At 45.6% G+C, this 27,441-nt stretch overlaps 2 protein-coding genes across 2 annotated transcripts in view; one reads left to right on the top strand and one right to left on the bottom strand.

The window, feature by feature from the left end:
- LOC139050899 (neprilysin-1-like) overlaps positions 1 to 27,441 on the bottom strand; it is a 284,773-nt gene that overhangs the window by 221,099 nt on the left and 36,233 nt on the right. The window lies entirely within an intron of this gene.
- Positions 9,362 to 26,750, top strand: LOC139050866 (venom peptide isomerase heavy chain-like). Its single transcript, XM_070527662.1, has 8 exons — positions 9,362 to 9,373; positions 11,444 to 11,528; positions 13,563 to 13,636; positions 18,975 to 19,075; positions 19,805 to 19,946; positions 22,382 to 22,496; positions 24,656 to 24,789; positions 26,491 to 26,750. The coding sequence occupies exons 3-8, from the start codon at positions 13,634 to 13,636 to the stop codon at positions 26,740 to 26,742; spliced, it is 747 nt and encodes a 248-aa protein (XP_070383763.1). The 5' UTR covers positions 9,362 to 9,373; positions 11,444 to 11,528; positions 13,563 to 13,633; the 3' UTR covers positions 26,743 to 26,750.

Raw genomic sequence — 27,441 nt, 5'->3', positions numbered from 1 at the left:
ATACTTGGACTTACGGGCCTTCCGTTTGTCATGTTTTTTGTGGAACACTTGCGGAACTTGCCACTTTCGTGCACACTTGGCTATGCGTACCCTCCTTGAGCATTTTCGTGCAAGCTCGCCAAGCTTGCCACCTTCATACATACTTGGCCTGACGGGCCCTCCTTATTTTGTCCTTTTTCTGGCACGCCGGCTGAAATTCCCACCTCCACACAAAGATGGCCTAATGGGCTCTCAATTTCTGGTGCTTTTCCTCGCGGGTTGACCGAACTCGCCATATTCGCAGGCACTTGCTGGCCCCCCAATTCTTGGGCTTTTTCATGCTGGCTGGCCAAACTTACCACCTTCGAAGGCACTTGGCCTGATTGGCACTCCGTTTCTTGTGATTTTCTGGCAGGCTGGCTGAAATTGCAACCTCCATACACACTTGGCCTAACGGGCCCTCCAACTTTTGTGCTTCATCGGGTAGCCTGGACAAATTTGACTACTACGTACGCACTTGGCCTAATGGGCCCTCCGTTTATTGTGCTTTTTCATGCAGGCTGGCCAAACGTTACATATCTGCACACACTTGGGCATACGGGCCCTCTGTTTCTTGTGCTTGGTATGGGAGACTAGCCGAACTTGCCCCCTCCTTAAAGATTTGGCCTTGCGTGCTTTCCATTTCTTGTGCTTTTTCATGCTGGCTGGCCGAATTTGCCACCTCTGCACACAATTGGCCTGATTGGCACTGCGTTTCTTGTGCTTTTTCTGGCAGGCTGGGCCAACCTGACACCTACGTACCCACTTGGCCTAATGGGCCCTCCATTTCTTGTGGTGTTTCATGCATGCTAGCAAAACTTTACACATCAGCCCACACTTGTGCTTACGGGCCCTCCATTTCCTGTGCTTTTTGTGGAACGCTTGGTGAATTTGCCACCTCTGTACACATTTGGCCTGATGCGCCATCCATTTTGTCTGCTTTTCCTGGCATGTTGTCCAGGCTTGCCACCTCAGTACACACTTGGTCTAATGGACGCTCCGTTTATTGTTTTTCTGCAAGCCTGGGTGAATTTGTCACCTCCGTACACACTTGCCCTAACGGGCCCTCAGTTCCTTGTGCTTTCTTATGCAGGCTTGCCGAACTTGCCCCTCTGCACACACTTGGCCTGATTGGCCCTCCATTTCTTGTGCTATTTGTGGAACGCTTGCGGAACTTGCCACTTCCGTGCACACTTGGCCATGCGTACCCTCCTTGAGCATTTTCGTGCAAGCTCGCCAAGCTTGCCACCTCCATACATTCTTGGCCTGACGGGCCCTCCTTGTGCTTTTTCTGGCACGCTGGCTGAAATTCCCACCCCCATACAAACTTGGCCTATTGGGCTCTCAATTTCTCGTGCTTTTTCTCGCAGGCTGATCAAACTCGCCACATTCGTAGGCACTTGCCGGCCCTTCGATTCTTGGGCTTTTTCATGCTGACTGGCCAAACTTACCACCTCCGAAGACATTCGGCCTGATTGGCACTCCGTTTCTTGTGCTTTTTCTGGCAGGCCGGCTGAAATTGCAACCTCCATACACACTTGGCCTAACGGGGCCTCAAATTTTTGTGCTTCATCGGGTAGGCTGGACAAATTTGACAACTACGAACACACTTGGCCTAATAGGCCCTCCATTTCATGTGCTTTTTCATGCAGACTGGCCAAACTTTACATATCAGCATACGCTTGGGCGTACGGGCCCTCCATTTTCGTGATTTTGTGGAACGCTTGCCGAATTTATCACCTCCGTACACACTTGGGCTGACGCGCCCTCCGTTTCTTGTGCTTGTTATCGGAGAGTAGCCGAACTTGTCCCCTCCTTAAAGATTTGGCCTTGCGCGTTTTTCATTTCTGTGCTTCTTCATGCTGCCTGGCCGAATTTGCCACCTCTACACACAATTGTCCTAATTAGCACGGCGTTTCTTGTGTTTTTTCTGGTAGGCTGGACGAATTTGCAACCTCTACACACACTTGGCCTAAAGGGCCCTCAATTTCTTGTGACTTTTCTGGCAGGCTGGGCCAACCTGACACCTACGTACCCACTTGGCTTAACGGGCCCTCCATTTCTTGTGCAATTTCATGCATGCTAGCAAAACTTTACACATCAGCCCACACTTCGGCTTACGGGCCCTCCGTTTCCTGTGCTTCTTGTAGAACGTTTGGTGAATTTGCCACCTCTATACACACTTTGCCTGATGCGCCCTCCGTTTCGTCTGATTTTCCTGCCAAGCTGTCCAAACTTGCCACCTCCGTACACACTTGGTCTAATGAACACTCTGTTTATTGTGTTTTTTCTACAAGGCTGGGCGAATTTGTCACCTCCAGACATACTTGCCCTAACGGGCCCTCCAATTCTTGTGCTCTTTCTGAAAGTTTGGCTGAAAAGGACACCTCCATGCAAACTTGGCCTGACGCGCCCTGAATTTTTTTTGCTTTTTCTGGTAGGCTGTACGAAAATGCCAACTCCCTATACGCTTCGCCTAACGGGCGTCCGTTTATTGTACCTTTCCTGGCGGGCTGGCCGAACTTGCCACCTCCGTGCACACTCGGTCTAACGGGCCCTCCGTTTCTTGTGCGTTTTCAAGGAGGCTGGCCGACCTTGCCACCTCCGCATACACTCTGCCTGATTGGCCCTCCGTTTCTTGTGCTTTATATGGCAGGCTGGCTGATATTTCTACCTCCATACAGACTTGGCCTAACCGCTCTAAATTTCTCGTGCTTTTTCTGGTAGGCTGGACCAACTTGCCACCTGTCTACCCACGTGGCTGAACGAGACCTCCGTTTCTTATGCTTTCTCTGGCCGGCTGGCGAAACTTGCCACATACGCACAAGCACACACACTTGGCCCAATGGGCATTCCGTTTCTTGTGCTTTTTCACGCAGTATGGCAGAACTTCCCACATTTGCACACACCTGGGCTGGCGGGCCCTCCGTTTCTGGTGCTTGTTGTGGTAGGCTGGACGAACTTTCCACCTCTGTCCACCCGTGGCTGAACAGCACCTCCGTTTATTATGCTTTTTCTGACTGGCTCGCCAAAATTGCGACGTACTTACACACTTGGCCGAATGGACCCTCCTTTTCTTGTGCTTTTTCTCTGAGGCTGGCCGAACTTGCCACTCTGTACACACTTGGGCCGATGAGCCCTTCGTTTCTTGTGCTTTTTGTGCAGCGCTTGCCGAATTTTCCACTTCCGTGCACACTTGGGCATGCGTGCCCTCCTTGTGCTTTCTCTTGCAGGCTCGCCAAACTTGCCACCTCCATACACACTTGGCCTGACGGGCACTCCGTTTCTTGTGCTTTTTCAGGCAGACTGGCCGAACTTGCCACCTCCGGACATGCTTGGCCTAAAGAGACCTCCGTTTCTTGTGGTTTTGAAGCGGGCTGGCCGATCTTGCCACCTCCGCACATACTTTGCCTGATTGGCCCTTCTTATTTTGTGCTTTTTCTGGCACGCTGGCTGAAACTACCACCTCTATACACACTTGGCCTAATGGGCCCTCAATTGCTCGTGCTTTAACTGGAAGGCTGACCAAACTTTACATATCAGCACAAACTTGGGCTGACGGGCCCTCCGCTTCTCATGCTTTTTGTGGAACGCTTGCTTACTCCCTCTGTACACACTTCGCTTGACGGGCCCTCCGTTTCTTATGATTTTTCAGGCAGGCTTGCCAAATTTGCAACCTCTGTAAAAACTTTGCCTAACGGGCCCTCTGTTTATTGTGCTTCTTCTGGCAGGCTGACCGAAGTTGCCACTTACATATACACTTGGCCTAAAGAGCCCTCCGCTTCTTTTGGTTTTTCTCGCAGGCTGACCGAATTAGCCGCCTTCGTACACACTTTGCCTAACTAGACCTCCGCTTCTGCTTTTTCTCAAAGATGGGCCGAACTTGTCACCTCCCTGCGTACTTGGCCTAATGGGCTCTCCGTTTCTTGTGCCGTTTTTGACACGATGGCTGAATTGGCCACTTCCGTACAAACTTGGGCGAACGCGCCATCGCTACTTGTTCTTTTTCTCGGATGCTGCTCAATCTTGCCACTTCCGTATACACTTCGCGTAAAGGCCCTCCGTTTCTTGTGCTTTTTTCTGAGAGCCTGAATGAACTTGGCGTCTCCGTAAACACTTGGGCTAACGGGGGCTCCCTTTCTAATGCTTTTTCTGACACGCTGGCCAAACCTGCCAACTGCGTGCGCACTTGGCCTAACTGGCCTTCCATTTATTGTGCTTTTTCACGCAGGCTGGCCTTACCTGCCACCTCCAAACAAACTTGGCCCAACGGTCCCTCCATATCTTGTGCTGTTTCTGCCAGTCCTGCCGACCTTGTTACCTCCGTACTCACTTGGCCTGAGGCGCCCTCTATTTCTGCTTTTACTGGCAAGCTGGCCAAAGTTTCTACCTCCATACGCACTTGGTCTAATGGGCGCTCCGTTTGTTATGGTTTCTCTGCAAGGCTGGCCGAATTTGCCAACCTCCGTACACACTTTGCCTGATTGGTCCTCCGTTTCTTGTGCTTTTTTTCTGGCACGCTGGCTGAAATTCCCACCTCCATACAGACTTGGCCTAGCGGGCCCTAACTTTCCACTGCTTTTTTCTGGTGGGCTGGACGAACTTGCCACCTTTCTACACACGTGGCTGAACGAGACCCTTGTTTATTTTGCTTTTTCTGGCCGGCTGGCCAAACTTGCCACCTACGTACACACTTGGCCTAATAGGCCATTCGTTTCTTGTGCTTTTTCACGCAGGCTGGCCACGTCTGCGCACACTTGGGATGACGGGCCCTCCGTTTCTTGTGCTTGTGTGGAACGCTTTCCGAACTTGCCACCCCCTTAAACACTTGGCCTAACGGGCCCTCCATTTGTTGTGCTGTTTCTACCAGGCTGGCTTAACTTGCCACCACCATACACACTTAACCTGACGGCCTCCATTTCTTGTGCTTTTTCTAGCAGGCTAGCCAAACTTGCCACTACCGCACACACTTGGCCTAATGGGTCTTCTGTTTCCTGTGCTGTTTCGGGCAGGCTGGTTGAACTTGCCACCTACATACGCACTTGACCTAACGGGCCTTCCGTTCCTTATGCAGTTTTTGTTAGGCTGGCTGAACACTTCAACCGTTCATTCACACTTGGCCTAACGGGCCCTCCGTTTCTTCTGATTTTGCTGGCAGGTGGGTTGAACTTGTCACTTGCATGCCCACTTAGCCTAATGGTGCCTCCGTTCCTTGTGCTGTTTTCTGCAAGCCGGTCGAACTTGAAAATCCGTACGCACTTTTCGTAACGGTCCCTCCGTTTCTTATGCTTCTTTTGGCAGGCTGGCCAAACATGTCACCTCCGTACACACTTGGTCTAATGGGCCTTGCGTTTCTTGTGCTTTTTCATGTAGGCTGCTGAACTTGCCATCTCCGTACGCACTTCGCCTGACAGGTCCTCCGTTTCTTGTGCTTTTTCCGGCACGCTGGTCGAACTTGCCACCTTTGTACACACTTGGCCTAATAGGACCTCCGTTTCATGTGCTGTTTCTGCCAGACTTCCTGAGCTTGCCACCTCCATACAATCTTGTGCTAACGGGCCCTCCGTTTCTTCTGTTTTTTCTGCCAGGCTGGCTGAACTTGCCACTCCCGTACACACTTGTCCTGACGGGCCCACCGTTTCTCCTGCTTTTGCTAGCAGGCTGGCCGAACTTGCCGCCTCCGTGCACACTTGACCTAACAGGCCCTTTGTTTCAAGTGCTTTTTCATATATATATAATCATATCATAAGAAGTCAGCAAACAAAGACACCAAGGGCAACACAGGGGAAATTACTTGTACTTACTAAATGAATTAAAGAAATCACAAATTGATGGAAATGAAAGCGGATAACAAACAACTTGCCGCAGGGGGGGAATAATCTCACGACTTCGCATCGCGCGTAATGCGAAGTCGTGGGATAAGAAAGCCAGCCTAGGTTTCGATATGAAAACCTATCCTCTTCGATATATCCTATTATCAACGTAGGTCCGCCTTTCTGAGGCTGTTTGTATCTCGTCTCTCTCTCTCTCTCTCTCTCTCTCTCTCTATATATATATATATATATATATATATATATATATATATATATATATATATGTGTGTGTGTGTGTGTGTGTGTGTGTGTGTGTGTGTGTGTGTGTGTGTGTCTGTGTGTGTGTGTGTCTGTGTGTGTGTGTGTCTGTGTGTGGTGCGTGCGTGCGTACGTGCGTGAAGTACAGAAAGTGATGTTTCAAATTGGCAGTGGTTGCATACGAAGGCATGACTCAAGCGGGACGAATGAAGGAAGAGGTCCCTCAACGTTAAAATATTCCAGTAGGATTTTATTCCTATTTCCTAACGTCAAGTTGCGTAACCGATGACGCAAGCATCGGGCGGTGATCTGCAGGGTTGTCTGAAAAGACCGATTAAACTCTTTCATCATTCACAGGAGGTCACTTTTCTTTGTTTTAAAAACGACTAATATTGCGTAAACTGAGCTGCTTGTTTGATCCAAATGGCTGGCAAGAGGCGAAGAGCATGCTCAAGTGGAAAGGGATTCGATGGCGCCGAGCCAGTGCACTGAAAATCGATAACCGGATGAAGAGGGTGGTGCCGGCGTGTGTGGTTGGTCCGATTTCCCTTACTTAGCTTGCGTTGACTGGTCGAAAATCGCGGCGGCATGCAACGGACTCTTAAGAATGCCGCTAAAACGGACCCTCAGCAAAGAAGGGTTGACGGAACGAGGTCGTAAATGTGCCGGAAGTGCTCGGAAACATTACACGGCCACGCAAAAAGCTTTATTATACGCCAATAAACCCATGCTCTCCGGTAGCTGAGAGTAGCCGGTGCCTGAGCGATCGCCGGCAGCCTTCATTTATTCCTTCCGGAACGGGGCACCCTGCGGCCATTCAGAAGAAAAATCCGTTTTGTCAGACATATTAATTTATCTTTAACGTGTTCACGTCACTTTGACTTGGTGAGTTTCCGTGGTTTTGTGGCGTCGCGTGACAGGCAGGTCAAGTGGTTGTAGCCCGAAAACCTTTGACCAATAGCCGAAGGTTAATGGCGAAACGGCGTCGAACCAAAAATAACTATTTTTCTTTTGTTCTGTCCAATCATGCATATGCGGTGTGTGCACGTCATATCAGATGGGGAGCTATCACTGTTTTCGTGACGTCGCATGACAGACGGCTGACGTGGGAGTGGTGACCAATCGCGGAGGGCTGATTTCAGAATTGGAATAGAAAAGTTTGGAATAGCTTTAAGCTATAGCGCAGCTAACATCTAACTGCTTGTCACTGTAAAATTTAAGTGCATCGCCACTTTGGCCGTTCGACACGGCTTTACGCCACTGGCAGCCTACTAAGCTCTCAACAGCTTCGTGAACGCAAATGCGCCGCAGAATCTCAAACTTCAGATAAAACAAAATCAAGAAAACAATTATACACGGTCTCGTCCCTCCATAAACGCAAATTTTGTTAGCCGTCCTGACTTTGCAGTGAAAGTTGTATGACAGCTTCACGCATTTCATTGACGCAGACAAAACAAAATAGTATGCGAGTGATATTGTCTGGATGTCCCAGCTGCAAAGTGACGCCATCGACACGCCTTCTTAGAAATGCCAGAAGCCAGCGTCTTACTCTATGGCCGTCTATTGTCCTTCTATGTACAGCGAACGGCCTGTGACGGAGCCAGCGCGTAAGTATAGATGCAACTTTCGTATGTCGGAAAAGAAGTCAGCGCCTACTAATTCGTAGTAGCGCCGGTTTGAGCTTCCCCAAGGGGCCGACAAATCATAGTAGAAAAGCATATCAGGCTCTTCTGGATATTCTTTATGCGATTAGCATTCTTACGATACTTCATAAACGTTTCGGTAACCATGGCTCAAACTGTTTTCCCCGGTCTCTTGAAAGGAAGGCCGTTTAAAAGTGATCCACTTTGAAACGTGTTCACTGGTGATGCATCCGCAGGCTTAGCGCATGGCGCCGCCACTGCACTGGTAGCGTGTCGGTCTTCAATGAAAAAGAATAACCATCGTAATAAAACGAAACAGCTATCGCATCGCGGAGCCCATGCGTACCGTATTTACTCGATTCTAAGCACCCCCTTTTTTTCATGATTGCGATGCCCAAAGTGAGGGGGGTGCTTAGATTCGAAAAATCTGGAATGACCCCCCCTCCCCCTTTTCGCTGCGACATCATGACGAGTCGGGTGCGAGAAATAACATTTTATTTTGCAAACATCCAAAAGAAAAATTGGTGCAGACAGTGAGCCCACCGCTTGTGCCGGATGCTTCGTCACTATCATTGCCACTCAATAGTCAGCGCGGCTCTGCAGTCCGGCTGTGCGGCAAGATCGCGCCGCGGACGCCGATCCACCTCGGGACTCCAACGCCTCCGGTGCGAGCGAGCAAGCGCGCTTGGTGGTCTTGGCTACGCGCTCTTCCTAACAAATGGTGGGGTGCTTAGATTCGCATGCAAACTTTTTTTCAAAATCCTTTCGCGAAAGTAGAGGGGGGTGCTTAGAATCGCGAAAATACGGTAGATTTGGCGTTCTCGCGACTGGATGGCGCAGCTTGTCGAGAGGGAAGCGTCAACGTCACAGAAGCGAAGGGACCGGTGGGACCGGATCCGCTGGAGGCATGGATAACCGTGCGATTGAAATATAAAGGTTTTAAGGGAGCGAGAAGCGTTCACGCAGATACAGGAAAAATTCTATTCAGCTATGTAAGTAGTTAGTGCCCTATAACCTCAAGAAGCCTAGGTGGCAGCTTGCAACCGCCACGTTTCGAAGATCTCAGTAACTCAAAATTCCAGTCAGGTCCTGAAGCGAAACTCCAGAGATGGTGGGCCTTAGCACTACACGCCTCGTACATGTCACGTTTCTCAGCGTTCGCACGTACACGTACACGTACACGTCCTACACCTACGTACACGTACCTACACCTTCTCTCTCCCTTCTTTCTCTTCCCCTTCTCCCTTTCCCCAGTGTAGGGTAGCCAACCAGACTATTGACTGGTTAACATCCCTGCCTTCCTGTATTCTCTCTCTCTCTCTCTCTCTCTCTCTCTCTCTCTCTCTCAGCGTTCGCAAGCGACAGTGCCGAGCACGCTTCGGCGATTACGCACGGACTTTGCTGCAGCGCCGCCCAAAGAGAATAGGGTGCCTCGACAAGAGCGCCACCGTTAAAGGCGGAGACAAACTTACCCTGTCCGCGCCGGCTTTCGAAAGCGGCGGTCCGTATTGGTTCTCTCTCGCACTGCTGTTACTGCTTGCCGGACACCTTTCTTCAGCGTGCTTTCAGCTAGCTTGGTGTGCGCGTGTGCGTGCGTTCATATGTGTGTCCGTGTTTCTGGGCGTCGGTGCGCGTGTGCTGGTACGTGTGTCTGCATTTATGGGTATGCGTGGTGCGTGAACAAACATGCGGTGTGTGCCTCCGTGTTTCTGTGTACGGGCGCGAGGACGTAGGCGTGTTTGCGTGAACGTGTTTATGTGAGCGCATGTCCAAGCGTGTGTCTGTGTGCAAGTGTACGTGAATGTGTGTGTGCGTGTTTGGGCCTGTACGTTTACATGTGCATGCATGTACTCGATTTGTTGCACGTGCGCGTTTGTGGTTCCTTTGCGCGTTTGTGTGTGCGTGTGTGTGTCCGTTTGGGTTTTCGCGTGTGAGGGTCAGCGTTTTGGGAGTGTGCATTCATGTTTTTCTATATGGGTGCGCGCGTGTCTTACATGCATTTGTGCTTGTGCAGGTATGTGTTTCTGCCCTTGTTTGTATGTGTGAGCTCTTGTCTATGTCCGCGCGCGGTTGTGCGTGCGCAATTTTGTGTATGTGCATGCGTGTGTGTTTATGCGTGCATGTCTTCTTTTGTAGGCACGTCTTCGTGCACGAGTTTGTAAGTATGAGCGTGCTCTTGTGTACGTGAGCGTGTGTGTGCGTGTTTTTTGTGGGCATGTGTTTATGCGTGTTTGTGTATGCACGTGCGTGTTTTGTACATGGGCGCGTGCTAGTGAGTACGTGTGTTTATGGTGACACGTGTTTGTGTGCATGCTTCTGCATGCGTGCGTTTGGGTGTGTCTGCGTGCGTATATGTTTCATACAGTTGGCAGAGTTTACTTTTACGTGCAACAAACATCTTCAAAATTGATTAAGTTGTTTGCGAGAAAAAATGTTTTTCTTCATTTAGGTGTACTTAATAGGAACTCCTGAGGAAACCTTTCTTACCATTGCCCAATTTTGTGTTTAAAACTTCCTGGTGAATACATTACCAAACCGTATACTTGCTTAACCAATTTCCAAGCTATGGCTCCTTTTTCCTATGCAATTACGCGGACCATTGAGCCAAAATCAGGACGCATTGCATACATGGTCCAGGGCAGTGCCGCGGAAGTAAGAAACGAAATGGCACCTGTAGGGACCGTGTATTACACCAGCTTAGATCCGCAATAGTAACGACGGCTGATCCGCGAGGCACGCGGATTGGCGTGAGCCAAAGGGGGCCCTGAACTAAGGGCTCCACCCTACGAGGCAGTCACCCCACCTCATTAAAAATAAATGTATTTTTTTTCTCCACCCTTAAAGCGAGGCTTGGCATCGTGTTGCCTTAAAAGAGAAGCGCCAGAGATGAGTCCGGTGGCTTTTGGAGGTGGCAATACAGTATATTGCTTCTTGCTAATCGCATTGACGTCGACATCCGTCGCGAGATGGAGTCTGCGGATTTTTTTTTTTTGCGTCATTGAATAAAACACACTGCTGCTTATTTTTATTCAGTATATTAAATTCATAGAAATTTATAACTTAATTTTAGGTCATTTTAAGGGTTCCGGTGGCGTGACACTTTACTAAGGAGCCAGTTGTTTCCATTTCCTGTTGGGCGCTTATTCTCTAATTTATTGAATTATGTCATATTTTAAAATGAATATGTTAAAGCTCTAGGAAATGACGCTTACAGTACACCTTATGGGTCCAGCAGGAATTTATTTTTACTGCGATTTCTGACACATTGCAGAAGCTCTGAATTGCAGCATTGCCACTTCCTGCGGTTACATTGCATTTATTTGTGACCACTATGTAGTTATTTAAGGTTTGTAGCTATTTGCCAACGAAGACGTAGCATGTTTTGTTCTTTAATCGCATTCAAGAAATCTCCCAAGCATATCTAAACCGCTGCACGAATGTTTCTGGTTATACTCATCGTGTTCATCCTTTGTTTTCGTTGTAATATTCTACGATACCCATCTCGTTTCAATGCCTATTACCTACTTGTGCAGTCAGTTTAATACAAGAGTTCTTTCTCATTCTTCTAATCCACAATCACGCAAATTTATGTCATTCATCATTGATCTCGAATCAGTTTTAGAGCTTCAGACTTATCACCCAAAAGTAGTCGTGTGCGTAAAGAATCTGCGCACTGTTCTTGTATTAAACTCTGAAAATTGCCGAACGCAGGCGCCTCAAGAATTGGAGGAAAAGCAGATTCACCATGACCTGCTTGTGCATTGTTCTGCAACTGATTACCACAGGTTTTCTTCTCGTGAGTGGCATCCGCACTTAATTTCGTAAAAAGCATTACATATTGCCCGAGAGGAAGTATTAGCATCTTGACTTTTTTTTTACTTGCTCCTGCATTTACAGTAAAGAGTTCTATTGTCGGTAATAGTGTTCAGGTCTATTGCAATCAAATAAATGAAAGGCATTGTTACATCGTATGTTTCGGGAAAACGAGCCCTATAGCATGAACTGTACAACGGGCTATCAATCCCTCGTATGAACGAAAAACAAAGGATTGTTCAATACGGTGATTCTTGAATGTATAATTTTCTATTACGCACAATTTTGTCAAATAGCCCCTGTGAAAGTTACCAAGTCTTGTTGTCGCCTCCTATGGTGAGTTCAGGTAGCACTCCGAAGACCAATGTGCCGAGTAATAGTTTCTGCCAAACCCTGAGTGATTTATCATAGGCTATGAACGTGGCTAGACGACGACTAGTCCCGCGCATATTGGCTGTCCAACTTCATAAACAGCGTTGTCATCTTCTGCCGCAGTCTGATGCTGCAGTTTAAAAGAATAAAAAAATTACAAATATTTACACTTTCACTGTTTCATCCATGCACACGTCCTCATGCATTAAACCCTATTCACTAGAAGCCTCAACGCCCTTTCTGAATTTCCTATCCTTGAAAGTAACTCGAACGCGTTCATTAGGCAACAACCCTTTAAAACTCGTAATGTTAACGTAGCGTTTACTAATCATATACGCATGCGCGAATCTTGATAAATCCTACGTCATGTCTGTTAGTAAATAAAAGAATAACCGCACTGTCAGTTAACCAAAAAAAAGGACGCAGGCAGAGAGGATCTTAAGATTTTGATCGAGGTAATGACAGGACGCACACTTAGGACAGACATTTAAAGACTGACAAGTCATCTTTAAGCACCGTTTCAGCTTTAATTGTAACACATTATTATTTACTATCGCAGAAAAAAATGATTACTTCCTTCAAAAAACGCACATAGGCTGACAAGACATAAGTTGTCTTTTTAGTTGACCGTTCTGCGGTGCAACCTGTTTTTGGTACATGCCATCAACGAATTCTTTAATTACGCAAGATTGCTTAGTGTTACACTGATTTAAACCGAACATCCTAAGCATTTAACATATCTCGGATGTTTTTTACGAATTTGTACTTTCTAAAGCAAGCGTGATTGGAGGTCATGCATACTTATAATACGCCACGACAACTTGAGCAACTGATCATAAGTCACACTGGGTAAACAATTTTTCAGATTACTGCAGCACCAATTGAATTAAACGAACCGGGTATGCACTCATTTCCTTTTTTAATTAATACATTTATTCACTTGCTTAGAGTACAAAACTTTAAAAAAGATGTATCAACATAATCGAGTTGTTATGGGAACTTAATAACACACAACTAATAAAACAGTAAATATTGCGTCAATGTGCACGGGTAAAACTTTAAGCGATGAATAAAGATTACAAACAAGAAACAATGAAACACAAATAGCGGCATGTAATATCCGTGCATATAGCGAAAGACTCAAAGAACTGATATGTATGATATATATAAGAATAGATAAAATACCAAGCGTGCCATCATTGCCAGGAAAAGAATCAAATGAGCATTTGCACAAAAATACACTAATGGTCTTAGATCGCTTTCAAAGGACGGTAGAGCAAAAATTGAGAAAATGGCGTTGATATGCCCATAAATAAGCTCACGAGATTATGAACTTATACCGGAAGACTGTAAGCGTCCGCAAATCTGTGTAGAGCGCGAAATTTTCGTTTCAACTATTGGGATCTACAGTGACATTTACAAAAGTACAGTAAAACCGAGCTTCCCGGCCCTTTAGGACTCTGTGATAGCTTGCGGCATTTCGAATCGTCATTTGGCATTTTCTGTGTGCCTATAAGAGAAAATATCTATAATTAAGGAAGCGTTTAGGAACAAGAAATCTCTTTTGAGCTCCCTCAGCTCATGTCAACAACCAAAATAATGAAAGACACAGCCACCGAAAGTTATTACCACGCCTGCATTTCAGAGTGTGGGAAACCTGACGTCCTCCAATTTATTGTGAATGGCAAATCAGCGGAAAAGCACCAGTTCCCATGGATGGTAAGCGAAAACAAGAACTTCCTTTTTCTATGCAGTCGAATATATTGGTTTGTTCTATTCATTTCTTTTGACATTTTACTAGTTTAATTCACTGAGTGGCCTACTCAGAAAATCATATAGCCTGCTGAATCGCGTTAGTGTGTGCATTTTTTATGTGTTTTTTTTGTTCGTGCTATCACTTTTTATTGCCTTAACCTCTTTCCCTGACACAGGGTGGCTACTCGTTGCTTACACTAGATAACCTTCCTTTTCTTTGCTCTCTTTTTTCACCTCCTTTCAGCGGCAGCGTGGATCACCTGCGCGGATGAAGAAAAATTCAGGGATGAACCCTGATTAAGGCCAAATGCCTTGAACCTAAATTGGTTAGCTTATATCATTCTTAGTTTTGACCAGTCAAGCGCACATCACTTCAAGTCAACACACAATGATCAATTTCCTCTACGTGTCAAAGGCGTGTTATAAAGCACGCTTTGTCATTGATGCTGCTAGATATTATATGCGGTGCCTATGGCAACACTACAATAATAGAACCAGATATGAGCAATGTAGTCGCGCGAAAACATTCTCCTTGCCTCTTAGAATTAGCAGCAGATGGATGATCAAAGCTCGAAGATGGACTCGAGGATGAGTTTGAAGATTGAAGTTTATTTGTCCTGCCTGCTTACAGGAACGGGAGCAGAGGCTAAAAACTACGTATCCTGACAAAAGGCCTCTGCGCCTAATACAGTTCAGCACGCAGGCCGACAAACATGACGAAATATTATGCCTCTAATCATGTTGAACAAATATATCTTTCAGAGCAGCGAAAAAAGAGCGTAAAAAGAGAAATAAAAACAACAAATAGCGCCCAAGTCTTACACATTCACAACAGTCACACAACTAAGTTAACACAGACGTGTACATCAGGTGAAGAAAAAAAAGACATCAGTATCACACAATGCGAACTGACAAAGTATGACAAGACAAAAATATTTCATTATTTAAGTAGGCTCAAGATCATTACGTGTCAGGATGGACTTGACCATGGTATTAGAATGCATTTGATCAGAATCTATGAGAACATGTAAGCGATTTAGCAATGCCGGTATACTTGGTATTCTATGTGTTGTTTGCCATAGTTTGTCCTCAGTGTTGGTGTTTTTTTTTGCGCTGCTGACGTATGTTGTACATTGCACCCACTGACGTACTCTGAAAACATCCATGTTTCTTTTGCATATCCTATTGTAAAAGCTTGAAATAATATAGTTGCGTTACTTTTAGCATTGAATATTTTCCAAAAAGGGGTTTAGTTTTCAAGTTCCTGATAAGGCCATGATATTGTTCGAATTCCCGCAGAACATTTTTGTGCAGAATTACTAGCTTTTGATAATTAGTTTGTGTACTTGTACCCCATACGAACATATAGTATGTTGCTCTAGAATAGAACAGAGCGGGATACAATTCATTTTGCGACCATTTTGGTTAGACTGGGATGAGTTGGTACACGTATCCAACAATTCTACTAAGTTCTATTGCTAGTTCTACATGTGAGCTAGCGCAGTACCATAATAATATTGTTACGGGGAGAATCCATATACCAGGATATATTTACAAGGCAAGACGCGCAACGCTGCAGCCATGGTAGGTTTAGCGCGTGCACACCAGATAGCCACACTGTCGTCATCCAAGCACCTACCACTGGATTGCCGCACGTGACGTTACCCGCCGGCGGCAGAACCACCATCTCGGTGCAATTAGGGCTCGCGTCGAGAGTGGTACGCTATAAGGCGCGAGACATGCATTATGTCACTCGTGGTTTCTGGAGATGCTGACTTGAGATTCAGTGGACTGATAGTTCACATTAGTGACTTTGCGTATGACGCGGTAAGGGCCAACATAACGCGAGAGAAGTTTTTCGCATACGCCAACGGCGACGTGATGGCAGCCACAGCAAGAGGAGCGATCTCGTAGAGAAGTTCACCTACCGGTGTCGGAGGTCATAAATGTATTTTTGTTTAACCTGTGAGGCCTATAAGCGATCACGGGCAACCTGACGGGCGATGTCAGCACGGGAAAGAGCATCACGAGCATAGGCAGTTGATGTGTCTGCACGAGGATGGATTATGGTGCCCACGGGCAATGGTGAGTCGTAGCAAACAATAGATAAAAGGGTGAATAGCCAGCAGTGTCTTCACGCAAAGAGTTGTAGTCGAAGGTCACAAAAAACAAGTTGATGTCCCAGTCTCGGTTGTCCTCACGTACATAGCAAGCACATCTGTAAGGGTACGGTTGAAGCGTTCACTAAGGCCGTTTGTCTGCGGATAGTCCGCAGTGGCGAACTTGTGATTGATCGAGCAGGAACGAAGAATGTCGTCGACTACTTCAGACAGGTAGCAGCGGCTGCGATTCGTGATTAATTGACGAGGAGCACCGTGGCGCATGATGACATCGTAAAGAATGAAATTGACTACAGCAGTATCACAGCTGATGAGAAGTGCCCTTGCCATTGCGTACCGTGTGGCGTAGTCAGTAGCGCTTGCAACCCATCTATTGCCGGTGGTTGACATGGGGAAAGGCCCTAAAGGATTGAAGCCCACCCGAAAAAATGGTCCATCAGGGATGTATAGGGGCTGAAGGCTGCCAGCAGGCAGTAGGGCAGGTATCTTGCGTCTCTGGCAGAGGCCACAAGCCGCAACGTACTGTCGCACAGAAAGGTAGAGACTAGGCCAAAAGAAGCGCCTACAGATGCAATCATGCGTGCGTGATACGCCTTGGTGTCTGGCGGTCGGTGCATCCTGAGGCTGGCTCAAAACAATGGAGCGAAGGTGCGCGGGTACAACAAGCTAGAGCTCAGCGCCATCGGTACGGGAGTTGTAGCGGTGTCAGGTGTCATCGTGAAGTACAAACATCCGTAGTGGAGAAGCAGGGTATGGAGAGTTGAGACCGCCTATAATAGGACGCAAATATGAGTTGTGGCGCTGTTCGGCAGTTATAAAATTAATTAATGTAAAGAACGAACGTTTCGGGCTCATCTTCCACTTCATCAGGGGGATCGACTGGGCATCAAACAAGCAGTCGGCGTCTTGGCGAAGCCGTCCAGATTTGTAGAACAGGGAATATGTGTATTCTTGTAAGCGTGCTGCCCAACGGCCAAAGCGACTATAGTGGGGCCCTTGAGCGGGGAAAGCCAGCAGAGTGCATGGTGGTCTGTAATAACTGAGAAGTGCCTGCCACTGAGATACGGTCGGAATGTTGTGATGGCCCAGACAAGAGCTGAGCACTCGCGTTCTATGATGGAGCAATTTTGCAACATTGGCGACAGAATACGGCTTGCGTAGGCGACCATACGGTGTAATCCGTGCTAATTTTGTGCGAGGACCGCGCCTGTACCATGGCCATTGGCATCGGTATGAATGTCCGTGCTGGCTGACGAGTCGAAATGTGTGAGAACAGGTGAGTTCGTTACGATGGCATAGAGCAATGGAAAGACGTCCGCTTGCTCACTAACCCAAGTGGAAATGACGTCCTTCTTGAGTAGGCCAGCGAAAGGGCGGGCTACTTCCGCGAAGTTTTGGACAAAACGGCTGAAGTACGAGCATAGACAAAGAAAACTGTGGATGTCCTTGGCCGACCGCGGAGTAGGGAGCTGACTAACCGCGCAGACTTTGTTAGGGCCTGGCTGCACGCCTGCAGCGTCAACAAGATTGCCGAGTACGCACATTTGACGGGGCCCAAAGCGACACTTCGACGACGTAAGCTGAAGGCGTGCCCGGCGAAAAACATGAAGCACTGTGGACAGGCGAGTCAGACAGTTTTCAAAATTAGTCGAAGAAAGCAATGGTAGGGCGAGCGCGTGCACACCAGATAGTCGCACCTTCGTTGTCGTCATCGTCCAAGCACCGACCACAGGATCGCCGCCCGTGACAATATGTTTCGTTGGATCGGAGCTGCTCCTTGGAATGTCGAAATGAGTACTGGACACCTGACATAACAAAGCGAGAACTTATTATAGAAAATAATTCATTTCAAGAACTTGTTCTGCATTTAACCAACTGACATCAATGGCATAGCGTGCCTTTAATATGCAGTCCCACAACGTATTGGCAGGCATTATGCATGCGTAATGTGATGTTTGCATTATGAGCTAGTATATCCTAGCCTGCTGCTATGCACAAGGTAGAAGCAAGCAGAGGAAATATAGTGATGAACATTTCGAGGACAGAAAAGGGGGATACCTAATATAGCGGTCTCTCTAAGCCCTCTCGTTCGGTACACTGTTCTGCTCAGTCGTAGCAGCCATATTGCTGCTTTGTACCACGTCATACGACTAAAATATGACCTAGCGATAATATTTCCACTATGTGCAGGACAACTGTCAGCAAGCCCGCCTGCGGCTTCTGCGTAGTGAACTGCCAGCCGAAGTACCGCATGTTTGTCTCACCATATTTTAACATAGCCAGCTTTACAGATGACGCAGCGGACTGCAACATTTTTTTCCCCAAGTAGTAGGCACTCAACCTCGAAGCCACTTGATCAGCTCGTGTATCTAGCTACACCTGAGGAACAGTCAATGTCACGAGGCTTCTTGTATTTTTCTGCGGCGCAAATCAGTAGTGTCCAGGAAATGTAAAAATCAGTGTAACAGTTCAATTAAATGCTCAAATTGCACCTTTTATATCATCGTCATGAGTAGGATAGTAGAGATATAAAAGCGAGATTCGCATAGAGACATCGAATCATCTCAAGATGAGTTCTGCAGAATTTTAAGATGGTGCTTTAATGGGCGTATACACAGTTAATTGGTAAATAAGACAGACAGCTGTGGCTAGTGAAGTGCGATGTTTCGATGCGTGGCTTTCAGTACAGTGTCATTCCCCGAGTTCGACAGCTTTTCGGCATCTTAGATGGTCGGAAACGAAGTAGTGTAGTCATTAACTCGTAGACTCACCGTCATCGCTGTACCACAGTCGTCAAAGTTGTTGTCATCATGCAGTCGTTCATTTGGCACTCATTGTTGTGCGCAATAAATGAGTTACTTAACAATTCCGAAGGTTTTTGCATCTGTGTCTAGTGGAGCCGTGCCTATGTCGCGAAACAACGCATTACTGTTTGTTGTTGAGCTAGCTCGGTTTTACTCCTTGCGGTAGAAAAAACGCGAAAACATGAAAGAAAAACGACCATAGAAACAAACACAAGCCATGTTCTTTCCCGTCTAGTAATTTCTTGCCTTGTCGCCTGGAAGTCGTAAAACAAGTAATGTCAGCGTTTCTAACTTTCATTGTATTCATCTATTCCTCTGATCTATGCCGATTCATCTAGCCACGATGACCTTGACGAATTTCATCTTTTCTTTTCTTAGGTTCACCTACAATTGACTGTTCTCAATGGAACTAAGTACGGATGCGCAGGAACCATTATAACGAAGCTCCACGTGCTCACCGCGGCGCACTGTCTTCAGGTGTAAGTAAGCGCAGGCTCCATATTGTGGCGCTTGTCCTGTCTAGTCTTCGTGGATCGTTCTTTGAGCCCTATGCTTCCAGTGTAACTATGTTTTACCGACCAGCCCAAGCCTATACTCTTTCCGATAGTGAAAAACACATACCTAATCGTGAGTGTATTCATAATATGACTGCGCACGTTCTTGGGAACTTTGCTGCATGGCATAACCTGGCGAATTAAACTGTTCAAGTTTGCACTGACCAGGTTGGTCCTCCTGAACGAGGTGCGCAATTATGCAATGGTCCTCCTGATGCAGTAAAGCGCCAAATATACATGTAAATTACAAACAGGTTGCAAATCTAGCTTCACATACAAAGACTCCGCAAGAGCTCAAACCTCAGTATTGAGGCACAGACTGTAAAGGGACTGAATATTTTTAACAATACAACTGAGCAAATCGTCCGATTGCATCCCTTCACCTACTTGAGGTTGCCATTCAAAAGTGTATGTTCAGACAGCTATCCTCTCTTCACTTCTATTATGAATATTTTGACGGGACAGACCTGGTCCCTGGTGCCTTAAATATGGCTCATGAGGGCCGCCTCCTCAAGGTGAGCCAGGGCAGTTTTAAGCGTACGGTTTTGCTTATGGTAGTCAGCTCTTATGCAATTCTACCATTTGCCTTCAAAACGAACATATGGTCCATTTTAAAATAACCTCATACATGATCCCTTGACTTTACCTTCATAGCAACGGTGCCGAAGTAACGAGCATTGATGTGGTCTATGGACATGTTGACCGGCTCCGCGGCAAAAGGGTGAAAGCTGTAAAGAAGCTAGCGCACCCAAACTACGACGTTGTCTCGCAAGTAAATGACATCGCCGTTATAAAGGTATGTCATCAGATACTACACAAGGCTACCTTACCCCAAAGGAAACTTATGCAAAATCACATTACTTCCGGCGGTTTCTCTTACCACTGCTGCTAAATTTCAAACGCAATGTTTAATGTGCATTACTTGTACCAGTGCAACTGGGTTTGAATTAGTTGCACGTGATTTCACAATCAGCAGTACCTTTATGGATTCACCCGTACGTTCCCAGAAATTATTTCTAGAGTAAAGCCTTCAGTCATATAGACAGTGATCTAAAACAAGCTTGTATTCAATAATAGAGTTAATGTTCATCTGTTTTATCTCTAGTGTCTTTTGCTTCGTCAAAAAGAAAATATTAGGCAATACTTTAATGCAAGCACAGAAGCATCGATTACAAAGAAAGTTTAAACAGCTTATCGGAAGTGTATGCTTAAATATTTTTAACAGTGACCTCAGTGCTTTTGATCACAGATATAATGTTCATCTGCTTTATCTTACGTTTTTTGCTACGTCAAATAGAAAAGATGTACATGTCTCTGTGGGTGAGCGGCGCTATCCGGACGAAAGGCAAGAGGAAGTACACGATACGAGCGCAAGAGATGTAACAATATTTCGACGCAAACAAACACGTATTAACTATTATTAATTTATTTCGGCAGTCTACAAGAATTCTATGAACACTTCTATATAAGCTATATATACACTATACAGACCAACGTAAGCATTACTCGACAGGCCACCCAAGAAATTATCACGTTTATCGACTTTTACCTATTTATTCTCTATAACAAATCCATTTAGGCTCTCTATAGAAAAATCCTATAGGCTGGTCTATACGCCTATGCCTTTACATATTTATCGGCTCTTGTCTACAGACTGTGATTTCATAGACAAATATTACAGCCCAGTCTATAAATAGCTAGGAACCTGTGAGCTGGTACATTTTGTTGACCACTGTCGACATACAAACAAAGGTCTAGACTGCATTCAGTCAGAATGTACCAATTGCACGTGACAGTAAATGGACAGTCAGTGAAATTAAGAGATAGACAACATACAAAGTTTAAAAAACTATCTGCCTCATTTGTCTCTTGTTTGCCGCACTAAAGACTGAAAAAACTTATTAAATGAATGACGTTAACTAGAAGAATTCTGCATTGTTATAGGAGATCGTCAGTTCCAGTTGTATGACACATGGCTTGAAATGAGAAACAGTTATCATAAGGTTTCTCCTATTTTTCACATAGGCATCTCCGATGAAAAATTTAACTGTTTTACGTCCATTAACGATGCAAAAAAGACGTAAATGTGAGACAGCTTTTTTGGAACTCAAGATTTTACTTGACTTTTAGTTTTATTACCATAAAACTTAACGTATCAGAAAGTTCAAATGGAACATGCTTTAGGTACCTGTAAGAAGAAAGCATGACAAAAAGTGTAGGCTCATATTGTTTGACTTTCGGTAGACAAAGCTATAGATAGCTTGCACGAGTCCACAACAAATGTAGCCTCTCACGGTGCTGGTCATCTAAGATGGTGGCTAGGACGAAGTCAATGTAAGCCATCGATAGGGTTTGACAAAATGTAGGCATTTAACACTAGCTCCAGTGCTGCGGAGTCGTTGTGCAGAACAAATATTGAACGATACTGGAGCGCGAATGTAGTCCAATCTGGCTGTGTTATGTCACCCCCACATAATGGTGTTAAAAAGCCATCGAAAATAGGAGAGTTTGCGTCCTTCGTGTGCACCTTCTACTGCCGCTGATTAGATGTCCCAGAGCATACTTCAAGCGAGTAAGCAGTTATATTATTTCTTTTGTATGAGCTCATGAAATCCCGCACCCGATCGAGTGAAGCAAAACGAGAGCTCTCTATTCAAAGCACTTAGGAGCTAGAGCCCCTGTCAGGCCAAATGGCCTTTAGCTCTTGTTTCCTCTTTCTGTAATGAAGAAAGGAAATAAACTTCAAACTTCAAACTTCTGACAATGGCTTTGTGCACCATAGGAGGTCAACCTGCTGAATATGCACAAAAAGCACTTCTCCAAATCCGATGCGATGGTAGAACACGCCACACATAGGTACACGGAGGAGTTCATGAGCAAATTGATGCATGTCGGCACCCAAATTCATTGCTGCTGGCAACTATAAATATCAAGATGTAACGGCACTGTACATAATCAAATCAAAAGACCTGAGCAATATTACAACAAGCATACGCATATATTACATTGTCTATTTCAGGTAACTCAGACTGAGTACATGTGCAACACTGTAAAAAATGCTGCCCTTCAACCTAAACATAAGACACTAAGAGAATAGGGAGCCTAAATTCTCATCTTTTCACAGTGGTGCACAATAAATTACCTTCCCATATTTTTACCATTTACATTCACTTGAAGATTAAATTCTTCACAATGCTCTCACTAGAACTTGCACTGCACTTTTTTCTGTAGGTGGAAGGGCCATTCCCGTTTGGAAACAACGTCAGGCCTGTGTGCGTTCTCTTGGAACCTGTGGACATCGCCAACACTGAAGCTTTGGTCGCTGGGTGGGGACGTCTTGCAGAAGGTACCTACTGCAAACTCGGCGTGACATCTTAATCGTAAACGTCTTTCCGATACCTTCCGCGTCCTCACGTCACATAAAGTACAGCTAGACTTGCACAAAATACGTCGCATAATACACAGCCAGGTAGAGCGCAGGCCATTTTACTAACCTCCAATTGAACATTCTGTATAAGTCCATGAGCGAGAGAAATACGAGGATCCAAGGACCTCGACGTTTTGTTAAACGTAATCACCGCAAGTGACAGAATACAAAAGCACACAAAGCACTGCAGAAACATGAGTTTGCTGTGGCTTAATATGTCGTCACTTGGAATGGCTGCCCAAGCATAATAGTTCCGTATTCTCGTAATTTTTCACTACTGTGCATAACAGTGTAGAAGAAGAGATATTCCCATGATAACTTTTCCATAACACTAGAATTCCGAATATCGGGAATCCTCACAGGAGGCGTTCTCCCCGCAATCCAGAATCTGCGCTTTTGTATGAGCTCATGAAATCCCGCACCCGATCGAGTGAAGCAAAACGAGAGCTCTCTATTCAAAGCAACAGTGCAAAATACAGCGTCGAACATAGCCCACAAACACAGTGCTGCATTTTGCTTCCTCATATTAGTGCCGTACTGGGCACCACATATTTTTGTTATGACAAAAGCCATGCGTGTGTACCGACCCAGGCTTCAAAGCTTACTCAAGATCGAAGCCAACAAGGAAGGTTCACAGAGATTGGCATCAGCGCGATTGCCTGCCTGCCAGTGAATACGGCAAGACATGGATGCCCCCACCACGTGACTGACGTGAGGGTGCGATATACTGTCTCTGGGATTGATAGCCTTTGCTGCAGCACTGTATCCAGGGTCTGCATACAGACCAGCGCAGGCCGATCATGGAGACACTGCAACCCTGCATTGCACATTACTCGGCGAATGGTCAACGAAGCAGATGCGCCAAACGCCTCACCCTAGAAAATAACGCATAGAATGGTTTGCGTTAATCAATGAATTTTGCTCGTGACGACGTGTATTTTCTGCAATGAGAATATTTAGCCATCAGTTTCTTATAGCTAAGTAGTTATGTAGAAAACTAGGCCGGTGACCAGGGCACCTATAAGGGTGATAAAGATGGTAGTGCTGTCCTGCGCGTGAGCAACTCAGCAAGAAAAAGAGCACCCAGAATGGTCACAAAAATCTGGGAGGGCTCGAAAAGAAAGCTCCGCCTTAAAATGAGCAAGCAAAATGGTGGCGCAATCAACCGTATGGCCAAGAACACCTCTTCCTTTTCCCCTCCTATTTCTTCTCCTTTCCACCGGATGTGGTTGGCTCTGGCATGACGTTCCTGCTTGTTCTCAACTTTTCACATCAGGTCTTACATTCTCTACTTTTCTGATAGAGCTCTTTTGTTTATAGGCGCGAGACGACGAAAATTTGCCATGAAGGTACCCAAAAGATTAAATCGCATTTGGAAGCCCCAAGCACCCTCGAACTCATCAACGCTTTCTTTACAGTGGTTGCTCTGCTGATCATTGCCATCCGACGTCTTACATGGGGACGGGAAAAGGCAAGAAAACAGTAGAGGCCACTGGACGTGGTCACAAACAAATGCTGAATTTTTCCAGGTATAAATGAAGAGTGGGAAGCCTCAGTAAGGCGTCAGATTTACAGGGAACAGAGCTGTGCAGGATGAGACGAGTGAGGGAGTGGTACTCACACAAATCACATTGTGTTCTGGTTCTTGCTTGTTCCGTGCTTTAGCACTGTTCTCTATATATATGAGGCTTGATCAGCCATCTCGTATTTACTCGTTATTGCTCAATAGCGCTACGTGTATGCTTGGCCTCTTTACCCCCTGCCTCTGCACACCATGCTTCAGGTCAAGCCGAAGTCTCCATTCTTTCTTAAATAATCTTTCTTATTAGCTGTCGCTTCTGTTCGATCAAGGTGTTTTGTCAGTCCTTTCTACAGCGGAACTACAGGTTACAAACAAGTTGTCTAAAACTCGTTAGAAAACAGAAAAGAACAGATGCATATTTCCACTCAATTATGCGCACACTGTTCACGAGGGCCCAACCATTTACTATACATACTTATTTCTTATCGTTGTGTCACTAAACGACGCAGGTCAAATTTAGCAAATTCAGGAGATGATCTTTGCTGCTTCTCTGCAGGCGGGAAGAAAACGCACTACCTCCAGTACACGTCACTGAGAGTTCTGCCACACGACGCATGTAAGGGTGTGTACTTCAACTACAACCAGGATGTGAACTACTGTGCGTACCAGAAGGACAGGGACACCTGCCAGGTATGCCACACTTGCTCTCCACTCTAATATACATTTGATTTCTCACTGACTCATGGTCAATTATTTCGACACCATTAGCACTCAGTTCAACCACTTGCAACCCCCCCACCCCCCCACGCGGCGTAGGTACCGCAGACAAAACTTCATCAAATGGAGGTGACAAAACATTGCGCAAAACACGTCATAAACGGCAAGACATGGCACCATCCATGATATGGTGATACGGTGCTGCGTATTCCATTACTACAAGAGCGTAAATACAGGTCAAAGGTCGTGCGCTGATTCATCAATCTATTTATCCGTTTATTTATTAGATTCGATGTTTTTATTGTGCATAAAACTGGCGACGTCAATTTTTGTCCTTCCCACTGGTTCCTGAAGCTTCAGGTCTGCAGCTTTCTTGCGTCTCATATCTGCCTCCAAGATGTTCACTCAACCAGCGTTTTACTGGCCACGGCAAATTAAATTTAGTATTTGCATTGCTGACCTCTCGTCTGAATCCTTTTGTGCGTCATGTGCCGAATAACGCAAAAATAACCAAGCAAAATAAAGAAGATAGGAAATGATGCATAGTCGTGAATTAAAATATTAGACATAAGAGCCATTATGGGCCGACTACGCTCTAGATGGCGCCGCATAATCACGTAGCAGCTAACCACGCGAAGGCGCATAGGAGCACCGCATTGCTAGCGCTAGTTTTTCAACGCACACATCAAGTGCCGATTGAAGATGAAACAGCGCGTGCGTTAGTGACGTCGTGCGCAAGAAACAACTGAACAGAAGACCTTTCAGTCACACTTTCACGCGAAGTTTGTTCAGATATTATTTTCGACCACCATTTTACGGGTTCCGGTCAATTAGCTTCAATCTTCAATAAAGTAGCTTCAATCTGTTTACGTTATTTCATGAATTCGATTCCAGAATGTTCCTCTGCACAATTTTCGAGCACGGTTTTTTAGCGCTCACTATAGCAATAACCTGTTTCTCTCTGTCTGCCCATTCATGTTGTCTAAGGATCTCATTCGTTTCCACAACGAGACATACGTACACGGACTAGTTTCACATGTGACAGCAGGAAAGATTTAAAATACTTCAAAACTTAGGAACGATCTGCGTGCTGAAATTATACCATGTGTGCTACTCTGTACAATGTCACCTATCTCGCTTCACTTCCTCTGTGTTTTCATTCATTCAGCTCAATCTCACATCGCCAACATACCCAGCCCCCCTAAAAAATTCGTCTTTCTCTAAATATTTCATGGCCCATTTTGTAACTGCACTTGTTTTAGTTCAAAATAAAGACTTCGTTGTGACCAATTCTCGCGAGGTTCTCGTGCCATGATTGATCTCTATCAACAACGCCACAAGACCTCGCTCGGAGTGACATTGGTTATCTCTGCCTTGAACTATAAACATGCCCGTAATATAGTAGCCATTACTACAGTATTAAGGTCCCTCTATTTCTAAATTTTACATCTCAGCTAGTACCAAATTGACAAACGTGGACATTAACGTGACCAATGAAACTGTTCATGGCCTTCCATAAGCTGTTGTATCTGTAATCGTTTCTGCCACTCCTTCTGGCATTTCTTTCCAGTTCCTAACTATGCTTGAGTGGTGACTTACAATGCAAATAAACAAACTTAAGAGGCTAATTTAATTACCGGGATTCTTATCTGCATGTTTTCAAACCACATGCAGGGCGACTCCGGTGGACCGCTTAAGATCAAAACCACTACTGGTATATACGTGCAAGTTGGAATAATCTCTCATGGAATTGGCTGTGGTCAAGAAGGCGTACCTGGCGTGTACACACGGGTGGATGCATTTGCTTCATGGCTGACCAAGGCTGTGACGTCAGACGAAGGCTACGCCGACTTTCCCAACGCATCTCCGCGGCAGAACATGCTATACCAAGCGCACGAACTGCCTCGGCTTTATCGTTCCGAGTAAACTTATCTCAGCATTCAGGGTGTATCGTTGAGAAAAAGATACAGAACAATCATATTCCGTTCGGTAACTAATTATGGGTTAGTGTTCTTTAAACGCCAGAATGTATCTATATTTCTAAAGAAACACGCTGCAATATTTAAAATATTCTTCACCTTTACTGTGAATATTTAGGCCACACGAGGACATCCGTATAACTACAAAAGGACTGTACATTACGGATATCAAGTTCTTAAAGATGATGTGCTACATCACGAAAATAACAAAATTATTCATTACAACTGTATGCACTCGGTGTTATTGAGCTGTCGGCTTTCTGATACAAAAAGAACACAAATCATTACCAGTGACGCAAAGCCACACGTAGAACTTCACGTGAAACCATATAGTTCCTCTCTTAAAGACTCACTTTTTGTGCTATTTCCAAAATAAGATGGCTTAGGGCATTGTTTCTTCGTTAGGAGAGGAATATTCAGCGCTGTGTTCTAGATATATCTTGTCACCACTAGTAACATCCACAAGTAAGATATCGTATTCGTATGAACACACCTGGACTGAAAGGGGTATGCACAGTCGCTTTGCAGAATGAAGCAAATTTAGAAAAAGAACACTCCCTCTTGCCCTGAGTTTCCGGTACGTCACCTGTTAAGTACACTGACATGTTTATTGCAAATGAGGGTTGTTCTTACGTAAGGAGAGTAA

The sequence above is a fragment of the Dermacentor albipictus genome, chromosome 10 (assembly GCF_038994185.2).
Source record: "Dermacentor albipictus isolate Rhodes 1998 colony chromosome 10, USDA_Dalb.pri_finalv2, whole genome shotgun sequence".
Taxonomy (NCBI): Eukaryota; Metazoa; Arthropoda; class Arachnida; order Ixodida; family Ixodidae; genus Dermacentor; species Dermacentor albipictus.
The sequence above is the reverse complement of the archived record's forward strand: the minus strand, read 5'-3'. Positions and strand labels throughout refer to the sequence as shown.

Bases quoted from the DNA above. Each gene is read 5' to 3' on its own strand.
- LOC139050866 (XM_070527662.1), top strand. The intron at 19,947-22,381 runs GTATGTCATCAG...TTTTTTCTGTAG, and splicing joins ATGACATCGCCGTTATAAAG to GTGGAAGGGCCATTCCCGTT. The intron at 22,497-24,655 runs GTACCTACTGCA...GCTTCTCTGCAG, and splicing joins GTGGGGACGTCTTGCAGAAG to GCGGGAAGAAAACGCACTAC.